This window comes from Argopecten irradians, chromosome 5, assembly GCF_041381155.1.
Source record: "Argopecten irradians isolate NY chromosome 5, Ai_NY, whole genome shotgun sequence".
In the NCBI taxonomy this organism is placed as follows: Eukaryota; Metazoa; Mollusca; class Bivalvia; order Pectinida; family Pectinidae; genus Argopecten; species Argopecten irradians.
The window spans coordinates 33,168,918-33,179,720 of record NC_091138.1 but is presented as its reverse complement, the minus strand read 5'-3'; the positions used below and the strand labels follow the sequence as shown (position 1 = coordinate 33,179,720).

Genomic DNA, 10,803 nt, shown 5'->3' with positions numbered 1-10,803 from the left:
CCCATTGACTGAATTACGGAAAGCCATGTGTGCTTCAGATTGTGTGGTATGTTCGAGACTTTTCTGCTAAATTCCTCTTCCGCCTTATAAAAGTCATTCCCACTAAGATAAGTATCCGACATCGCACTTTATTTCAAAAATATCCATTTTACCTTTAGTAGTCACAATCTCGTTCTACCGTTGTATATTTTAACAATACCGTTACCATGGAAATAAGTAGTTTCATCTTTATGCTCTTTCTTGGAGTATGTGTCGGATTTCGTGTTCAGACGGACAAAGTGTCAGATGAATTGATGACACTGATAGACAATTTTGAACGACAACTCAAGGAAGTGGAAGAATTGCTGAGCAGCGTCCGGGAAGAAGTGCTGCGTGAAGAAGGTAGTGAACTTGTCTATTACACACTGATATATATTTTTTTCTCTCCTTTATTTATCTTTTCTTCGTCATTTTTTTTCCAAACAGACACTTAATTGCCAAATCTCCATTTGCAGGAAAGTGTTGTGACCTCTAGTCCTTTATGTACGTGAGGTCTATCAGACAGTGACCTTCGGTATCTCCATTTCCTTTACTGGTAGTAACAGCTATACGCTTATGTCATTATACCAAGGTAGACGTGCGTTACTGAACCTTAGCTGACCATGATCAATTACAGGAAATAGTGTATTAGACCTCAAAGAGATCTATAGTATTCAAGATTTGTAACCTAAATATATTTGATATTGACATATTGTTGATGATGGTAGCTGTGGTAAACAAGGCTTGAGTATTTCCAATTTATTTTTCTTGTATGACCGCCTTGTTGAGCAAATAAGCAGAAATATAATTCTGTTTACAAAATAATATGTTGGGATCATTTGATGCAATGTTAGCACACTCTACATGTATTGACTTAAGTAAATATGTCAATTTTATTTAAAAAATCAACATGATTCATGTTTATAAGCCGAAACTCGTTGAAAATAAGGCTGATTTTTTAACATAAAATGGACATCTTATTAGTTATAGAATGGATTAAATTAAATTTTAAATATGATCAATGAATATATATATTTTTTAAATAATGCGTTGCATGTTCTGGTGAAAAAAAGAAGTTTTCAATAAAATAGTATATGTTTTAAATATTTGGGAACTAACCAGAAATCTCAATGTAAACCAAAATCAATGCTGAATAATTCCCTTTCGTTTTTTTAGAATACTAAATCAATTCATTAGAATACTAAATCATTCATTACAGTAAATATTTTGGTTCCTACATGCGAAATGAACTTTGTTTTTGACGCAATATAAATACTTGTAATGTATTAAGTTTTGTTGTATATATGTTTATTTTCTGACATTGATAATACAATTTATTTGATTTAATATTGATATATTCACCCTACGGAATTATTCGATTGATTGAACTGGTTCAACCATCTTTCAATATAAACATAATCGGTTCATCCTCCATTGACTTGCTATTAATTATGTTATTGTTTTAATCCTTTGAAGTCTTACCATAAGCAATATTATAATGATGTACCTAAACATTCATCTACTGCAATCTTCCCTTTGGAATACGATAACTCACATCGTATAAACGTTTTGTTATATATTGTCATCAAATGTAATGATGGCTTACTTACACATTGTTCGTATGTACCTGGTATATAATAACATCAAACAGAATACAGTTAACAACAGTTTCATCTGTCTTGGTCCATACTGTATTGTAATCATTACGTTTAAAGGTGTTTTAGGCCAAAAAGAAATGTCTGTTTAGGGTTACATTGGCAAAAAATTAGGGTCGGTATGTCGGAAGGATTTTTTAAGTGTCTTTCACTCTAAAATAATGGCCGGAACCGGAGTCTGAGATCGAAATTCAGACTTTTATATATTTTTTTTCGTAGAAAAATGGAAAAAAATAGGGTCGAGGGTAAAAAAAATACGGTCGGTCGGGTAACCCAAATAGATATATTATTTTTTAATTTAGATATCAGCTTGGAAGATGATAAATCATTCAAGTAGAGATTAAATTGATATTACTTTTCAATCAAATATTATTTAATGGCGGAGAAGAGACACGATTTCATATTTCATTTATTTAAATGAGACTTTTCTTATTTACATGAGCTTGATGTTTGAAGCTTCATTGTGTATTTAATATTCTGAAACGTTCTAGAGCCTCTTATACTGTAAACCAACTTTCTTTCTCTGCTGTTAAATTTCGCAATTTCAGTTTCAAGTTCACGGAGATTAATTTTCGCGGAATGGAAATATATTATAATTTACGTTTGATAGATATTAAGTTAATCATTTGGATTGCGAAATTCGTGAAAGTAAATATCTCGCTAAAGGAACGTTTTAGTGATCTTGATGTGTTTTTGTTTTTGCAGCAAAAGAAGAGGAGATACTAGTTAGTCGGGTGAGACGAGGCGTGTACTATAGAAGGGGAGCCCCAGGATTTGCAGGGTTGACTGGTAAGTCGCTACATATAGGAATGTTTATCGTTACTTAATCATTTATCTCTTGGATGTATAGTGAAATCATCCATGTAATTTTTGCGATGAAAGTGATGGCTTATAATTTTTGTAATTAATTTAGCTGTATCCTGATTTGCCTTATGCAAACAAAGATATATTAGAGTTATAGTCTGTTTCAAACTAACCATCTTAATTAGATATAATAACGTGTGCATAACCTGCCTTTACCTGTGTTGTCTCGTCTGTATTATATTAGAAATATAAGTATATATTGATTAAATGTATTTTATCAGTCAATAATAATATGTTAAAGAAGATAATACAAAATTGATTTAATTTGTTTATTAGGTCAAGATTAGATATTTAAAAAAGAAAAGCAATAAACAAATCAGAAAAACCCCATTGACGGTGAATGTTGGAAATTAGACAGGTATCGTCCAGGTATTACGATTAGCAGAAAGCAACACTAGAAGTACACTAGTATACGCACACTGTAACGTATCTATTTGTTAATGTCAATTTACGACATTGTTAAAATTTTTAACGTAATATAATATTGGTATCAAAACGGAAAAAAAGTTATCCACTTAAGTGATCTCCCTTCCATTCTGTTTGTTTTTATATTTATTTACGTCCTATTAACAATAAGGCCAGGTAAAATTGGTACCCACTGTATGTCATGTATAACATTGGGTAATCGAGTTTGCGTAAATTAAAAAAAAAAGACACACCTTATTGCTTATATCTGTGATAAAATGGTCGCCCAACTTCTTGCGCTCAATTTACGATCATCACATGCAATGTATTTCACTTTTGCTTGTTTGTATTTTTCATGTATTGTTTGAGCTATAAGCTTTGTGATAACAACATATGCAAAGTGCCTTACAGTCAACAAATACTACTTCATTATTTTGTATTATTTTGGACTTTAAATAACTCTAAGAAAGAAATGTATCTTTTAACAACAGCTGCTTCGTGTTACTGTAAAACAATTTATTTTCGCGTTAGACTGGATTACCTGCCTTAGTACCAATTCTCTCCACTAAACTGCGCTAGGAGCGAAGCCTAGCGGAGAGTAGAAATACTACGGCAGACAATCCACTCTATTTTCGCGTATGCATTTTTTTTTGCATCATCGTTATTTTCAACATATTCGCAATGTCATAGATTCGCCATCACGGTCTCCTACTGACAATCGTATAATTCATATAATTCGTTTTTACAATTATTCGCCAAACATTTGAATTCACATTACACCTTTCACGCGAATTTACGAGAAAAATTATTTCTCGCAAAAAATAAAGTGGTTTACAGTACTCAATCGATACACTTTTGGTGTGAACGTAAAATTATACCTTATGCAATCAACTTTTTGGGAACACATACCTTGAGTGCAGATAGGCGGTATAGTAATACAAATATTCTATTCTGATTTTATAAATACATCTGTTCTAATTAAAGGTGAGCCCGGTGAGAAAGGCGATGACGGTGCTCCTGGACCTCAAGGAATCCAAGGCCCTGCTGGTCTGGACGGGGACAAGGGAGACCAGGGGCCTGTTGGACCTACAGGTGCTCCCGGATTGCAAGGCCCAATTGGGCCTCAGGGTACCAGAGGAGTGTACGGCCCTCCAGGTCCTCAAGGGTTTCGTGGTCGCAAAGGCGAACCTGGCTTCCCAGGAATGGTGGGTGAATGGGGCGCACCAGGCTTTCCAGGGGAGCAAGGACCCGCAGGCACCAAAGGCGACCGAGGCGATTTTGGCCCACCAGGTAAATAGCACACACAAACTTATTTTATGGTATCCTATGAGATTTAAAATTTCAATGATAAACATATGGATATAAAAAAAACTAATGATAATCAAACGTATGGATTATTCATACAATTTTCTATTATGATATTTTCCTTGAAATTTGGATGAGTGTCAATTTGGGCCCTCTGGTGGCCATGACCGATGAACATTATTTTTTGTTTACAGATATCCGGGGGGGGTAGGACATTAAGATATGACGCATGATTAAGGTCAGGTCGGAGTCCCTTGTGAGTTATGGGGGGTTAAACAGGAGGGGCAATTTTCTGTTTTGTCCCGTTTTGTTGGAACCAAATTATATATTTGAAATATTTTTTATGAATTATAATGCATTTATATGTTAAAAATCTAAAGATTTTGGAAAATATAACTTAGTGTCAAAAAATAGGTCACAGTGACCTGATTTTGTAAAATGTCAATTATATAAGAATAAAGTTCATGAGATGCCATAATATACCTGACAAAATGCTATATACATTATATTATATTGCATTGAGCAATACATTTGCATATTATAAACTTGGGCAAGGAATAATGTGGATTATAAAGGATTGAGAAGGGGGAGCAGGGGGGAGAGGTGAGGGGGATTTTTATTTTTAAAACTTTAAAACACCAATAAATGTTTTTGCTTATGTTCAGAGGGTCATATACTTGCTCAAATAATTTAATATAAAAATTTTCAAATGCAATAATGATTTTGTAAATGTTTTAAATATGCATTGTATTATATATAATTACATTCTCTCAAATGCGTTTTATTTTAGAAAAATAATACTATTCGAGTCAGTTTATCTTACTTCTGAACATAGCAATACATTTATTGGTGTTTTAAAATTTAAAATATAAAAAATATCCTCCTCCTCCCTACCCCCTTGCTCCCCTCCCCTATTCCATCCCATCCACAACATATTTTTTGTCAAGTTTTTAATATAAAAATGTATTGTTCGATGCAATCTAATATGATACATAACTTTTTTCTGGTAATTATGGTACCAGATACAATTTTTTCTTACATAATTAACATTTTACAAAATTAGGTCATTGTGACCTATTTTTTGAAACTAAGTTATATTTTCCAAAATGTTTTATTTTTAAAATATAAATGCATTATAATTCATAAAAAAACATTCAAAAATATAATTTGGTTCCAACAAAACAGGACAAAAAAAATGCCCCTCTGTTTAACCCCCTATAACTCACAAGGGACTCCGACCTGACCTTAATCATACGTCATATCATGATGTCCTAACCCCCGGGTATCTGTAAACAAAAAATAATGCTTATCGGTCATGGCAACCAGAGGGCCCAAATTGGCACTCAGCTATTATTCCTTCAATAATACATAAAATATGGAAGAATATCGGTCATCAAACTAAGATTATTTTTTATTTATCATCAATCTAAGGACCCCTTGGAGAGCAAGGTCCACAGGGAGCAGAAGGACCTGAAGGATATGCTGGAGTACCAGGTCCCATGGGAGGTCAGGGTTACCACGGAGATACGGGAAGGAGAGGAGCGCCAGGTCTCCCTGGTGCACCAGGTGAACCTGGACCAGCGGGTCCCGTTGGCCACCCGGGACAGATAGGAGCCCCCGGGCTACCTGGACCGTCTGGTCCAAGAGGTGAAGAAGGGGTTGTAGAGCTCCATGATCTCGGCGACTTTGTTGATCACTCCGAACCTGCAGCTATCGTACACCTTCCAGAATTTAATCGAGAAACAAGTTCTCCTGTCGTATTCCTCGACTCGGATTCCAACTTATTACCAACCGAAAATCTGGAGGAGTCTGAAATGGGATACGTTATGGCAGGTCGCAAAAATGCTCCTATGATGATGATTCAAGGACAGAATGTGCTTTTTATGCCTGGTGAAGAACATGTATTAGCGCCTGCTATGACATCAGGGATGATGATGGGTAAGGATGGACAAGCAGCGCCTATGTTTATCGGAAAATCTTCAGGAGAGGCGCCCGCGCCAGTTATGATGATGGGAAAAGACGGACAGTCAGCACCTATGTTTATCGGGAAATCTTCAGGCGTGGTGCCAGCGCCAGAAATGATGATGGGTAAAGACGGACAGTCAGCACCTATGTTTATCGGAAAATCTTCAGGTGAGGCGCCAGCACCAGAAATGATGATGGGTAAAGACGGACAGCCAGCGCCAATATTTGTAGGAAAATCGTCAGGGGAGGCGCAAGCGCCAGTAATGATGATGGGCAAAGACGGACAACCAGCGCCTGTGTTTATGGGAAAATCTTCAGGGGAGGCGCCCGCGCCAGTTATGATGATGAGTAAAGACGGACAGCCAGCGCCTATGTTTATAGGAAAATCATCAGGAGAGGCGCCAGCGCCAGAAATGATGATGAGTAAAGACGGACAGCCAGCACATATGTTTACAGGAAAATCTTCAGGTGAGGCGCCAGCGCCAGTAATGATGATGGGAAAAGACGGACAGCCAGCGCCAATGTTTTTGGGGAAATCTTCAGGAGAGGCGCCAGCGCCAGTAATGATGATGGGAAAAGACGGACAGCCAGCGCCAATGTTTATGGGGAAATCTTCAGGAGAGGCGCCAGCGCCAGTAATGATGATGGGAAAAGACGGACAGCCAGCGCCAATGTTTATGGGGAAATCTTCAGGAGAGGCGCCAGCGCCAGAAATGATGATGGGGAAAGACGGACAGCCAGCGCCTATGTTAATAGGAAAATCTTCAGGGGAGGCCCCACAAATGATTAATAAAGACGGACAGGCTGCTCCAGGGACAGGACAGTGGGTATCAAAACCTTCTTTTGCTGTAATGTTTCCGTATGCCGAAGAAGATATGCATATACCAGTGGGCCCAGTTAGCGGTGGTGATGTTGATACAGCGGATGTGCCTGAAAAAGAGTTCGAAGATGAGGAAAATGAGGAGATAGAAGAGGAGGAGGATGAAGACGATGAGGAGCAGGAGAAACAAAAGGAGGACGAAGAACAGGAAGCGGAAGAAGAACAGGATGAGGAGGAAGAACAGGAAGCGGAAGAAGAACAAGAGGAAGAGCAAGAGGAGGAGGATGAGCAGGAGCAAGAGGAGCAGGAAGAAGATATCAAAACTGAAACTGGGGACATCGAACCAGTAGTTGAAGAAGAAGGAGAATCCGTAACTGATGTAAGTTCATCTTCAGAAGAAGACAGTGAAGGTGAAAGTAGCGAGGAAGATTCCGCAGGAGATTCAGAAAGTTCAGAAGAAGGAGAAAGCGATGAACAAGACGAAGTAGAAGCTGAGGAAACAGAGGAAGCAGGTTTTCACGGTGACATGGACGAACATGAGTTGGCTCCTTACACAATTCCAAAAGAAACAAATTAATACATATATGGGGTAAATAGATAAAATAGTAAAACTTAAAATAGAAAATATTATAAAGTTTTATAGCTATATTTTTATTGTCAGAGAATTCAAGCATTATACTTTTGCAGCAAATGTTCCATGGGGAAGTCATATTTCATGTTAATATTAATGTTAATCATTAAAGGTGTTTCCATGTAATTATCTTGTGTCATTAAGTTCATAAATGAAATACAATTGAGTGACATTAATGAGGTCCAAGGAAATTATTTTGAAACATTGCTTAGTTTCGTAAACAGTGATGCTTTACAAGATGAGCCTTAATTAGTTAGTAATCAGTCAATAGTGGTGTCTAAGAAGAGGTAACATGTAGATGGTAAATTACAGTGGCCTTATAGCTGTCGAATTGAAGCGAAAGAAGTTATCAAAGTATTTACGAATGGATGATGTCGGGGGCCGCCGTGGCCGAGTGGTTAAGATGTCCCAACATATTACCACAAGCCCTGCACCTCTAGGATGCAGGTTCGAATCCCATGTAGGGCAGTTGCCAGGTACTGACGACTGATCGGTGGTTTTTCTCCGGGTACTCTGTCTTTTCCTCCACCAACAATACTGACACGTCCTTACATGACCCTGGCTGTTAATAGGACGTTAATATTAATGAAACCAAAAACCGAATGGATGATTACTGACTAAACATAGCAATTTAAGATGTCACATGTTATTGGTATCGTTGCTATCATAAACGTAAATTAAAGATTGTAATACAGTTTACAGTGATTGCCTTTATGAAGGTCATTTGAACTGTTACCAAAATGCATTATACAGTCCATATGTGTGTAACAATTTGGGTGACAGGTAAATCAAATGTCGCCCACGATCAATAACCGACATTCTAGACATACGTACTGTATATTACAATTTGATAACAGTACAATGTTGTTTACACATGTCGTTTCCAATTTTGTCGATATATGTCAAAAGTCACAACAAAGGCAAACGTAAATATAGTATGTGTATAGTAGTTCGGTGGCTTATGTCGTGTTTTGGGCACTTCTTGATGAAGTTTGACACCATATATCAAAATGTTCAGTAGGTCACCCTCTTTCGGAAAAATGATGGTGTCATTTTTTTGAACATGTAGTGAGGTCAAAGTTAGGGGTCAAATGTCATATGGTCAAATATGCAATAATACCTCCTTTGGCAGCGAGAACTTCAAGTTTTAAGGTAGATCACCTTTTAATTCCTATTATTTCATTTTAGAATCAAGTATGCTAATTATGTATAGTGGAATGTTTTATAATACTTTTAGATAAATATTTTGTCAAAATATCACCAAAAACAATTCAATTTTGGTAATTTTAGGGAAAACTGAGAGCAAGTTAAATAACAAACATGATCTTAGCTATAAACATAAATAGTTAATAAATAGTATTCAATCGGTCTTTTCCCCCAAAAACGGTTTCATAAATGTTTTTATGTTAGTTCAGACACATTGAACAAACTTCAGATTTATCAAAAACGCCTTTTGAAAATATAATATAATCAATATATTGCTATACCCCATCCCGTTCGATGGCAAGAGGGGTGTTTATATATGTATTGAATTGACTTGCCTGTCTGTCTGTCTGTTTGTCTTTCACAAGAAAAATGTTTTCAAGTTACACCTTCTTTACTACTAAATAACTTCATTGAAACTTGGCAGCAATGTTGAGGACCATGTGTAAATGTACACGCATGTTTTCGTTTGCCATTATGTTGGTTGCCATGGTAACTAGGTCAACATATACACAGGTCATTTGTTGAAATAAAAAATACAAACAACATAACTCCGGACAACTCTTGAAATACTGGGCCAATATCAATTTATTTTCACAGTAATGTTGAAGAGCATGTGCAGATGAACAAGCAGGTTTTCATTTGTCGAAAGAATAGTTGCTATGGTAACCTGGTCACTATACACAAGTTTTGTAAAATGGCCAATAATTCATTAGTTGTTGTCTTAAATATGTTTAAACTTCGTCAATTATTGTAACTTATATATGTCTGTATTATGACATATCAAATCATTCAATAGAGATAAAAATGGACGTATAAATAATGGATGAACATTTGGTTGCTATGGTTTCAATTTGTTTTCACTGGTAAATGATATTTAACAATATCTGTAAATGGAGCGTCAATTGTTCGATCATGCGGTAGGATCATGGTTAGGGGTCAAAGTTCTCATGGTCAAATATGCAATAATGGGGCTTTGGTAACCAGAAACTCAAGTTTAAAAGTAAAATGCCTTTTATTCTTTTTGCATAGACACAAATAAGTTTGTAAGAGAATGTTTTAATATATGTTCAGAGAAATGAGTTCATAAAACATGTTTACAAGGATAATTTTGGATCATTTTACGGGAAACTGGAACTATGATTTGTGTCCTATTTTTCCCCATCTGTCAAATATTTGAAACTCTTTTTAGAAAATTGACATGCCAGTTACGTATTCTTTGCACGTTATCATAATGGTAGCAAACTTAATACATTGTATGCATTGCAGCAGACACAATGTCATCACGGGCACTAGAGTTCCATTTTCTGTCATTTTCCATCCATTGTTCATGGGTGCGATACTTTCAGGGTTTGATAAGGTATCAACTCAGTTACGGACAAAAATTCTAAACAAATCGCCTGTATTGGTGTTATCATCCATATGTAATATGTTTTTTGTAAATTTGGCACCTAATTTTCAATATCTTGGCATAATATATATGAAATATCGTAAAAATATGCTAATATCCTTTTCTTGAAAAATAATAAAAAAAAAAAAAAAAACCAGCATATTTTGATTGATGGAAAAAACAAAAGGCCCAGAGGGACTGTATCGCTCACCGTTTTTTTTTTTTTTTTTTTTTTTTTTTTGAGTAATTATCACAAAGACTCTTACAATTAGAAAAAAAAAAAGCAAAATTGACCCCCACGATTTGTTTAATTTGGAATCCCAACCATATAATGATGCTATAGATGCCATACGAATATGAGTGCTATCCAATACATAGTTTCAGAGAGGAAGTAATTTATATGAAAATAGTAGCCTAATTGACCCTTTTGACCCCGCGCCTAAGGCCCCGTGGGTCAGCCCATTATTTGTACAATTTTAAATCCCCACCATATAAGGATGTTACCATTGCATTATGAGTGTTATCCCATGCTTAGTTGCAGAGAAGA

At 36.1% G+C, this 10,803-nt stretch overlaps 1 protein-coding gene across 1 annotated transcript; it reads left to right on the top strand.

Moving 5' to 3' along the window:
* LOC138323589 (collagen alpha-1(III) chain-like) lies at positions 1-8,299 on the top strand. The gene is made up of 4 exons (XM_069268297.1): positions 1-381; positions 2,379-2,462; positions 3,927-4,232; positions 5,679-8,299. Exons 1-4 carry the CDS (start codon positions 207-209, stop codon positions 7,607-7,609), a joined length of 2,496 nt encoding a protein of 831 aa, XP_069124398.1. The 5' UTR covers positions 1-206; the 3' UTR covers positions 7,610-8,299.
* The last annotated feature ends 2,504 nt before the right edge of the window (positions 8,300-10,803 follow it).

Coding starts and splice junctions, on each gene's coding strand:
- LOC138323589 (XM_069268297.1), top strand. CDS start 207: ATGGAAATAAGTAGTTTCATCTTTATGCTCTTTCTTGGAGTATGTGTC. Junction 382..2,378: donor AGAAGTGCTGCGTGAAGAAG/GTAGTGAACTTG, acceptor TTGTTTTTGCAG/CAAAAGAAGAGGAGATACTA. Junction 2,463..3,926: donor AGGATTTGCAGGGTTGACTG/GTAAGTCGCTAC, acceptor TTCTAATTAAAG/GTGAGCCCGGTGAGAAAGGC.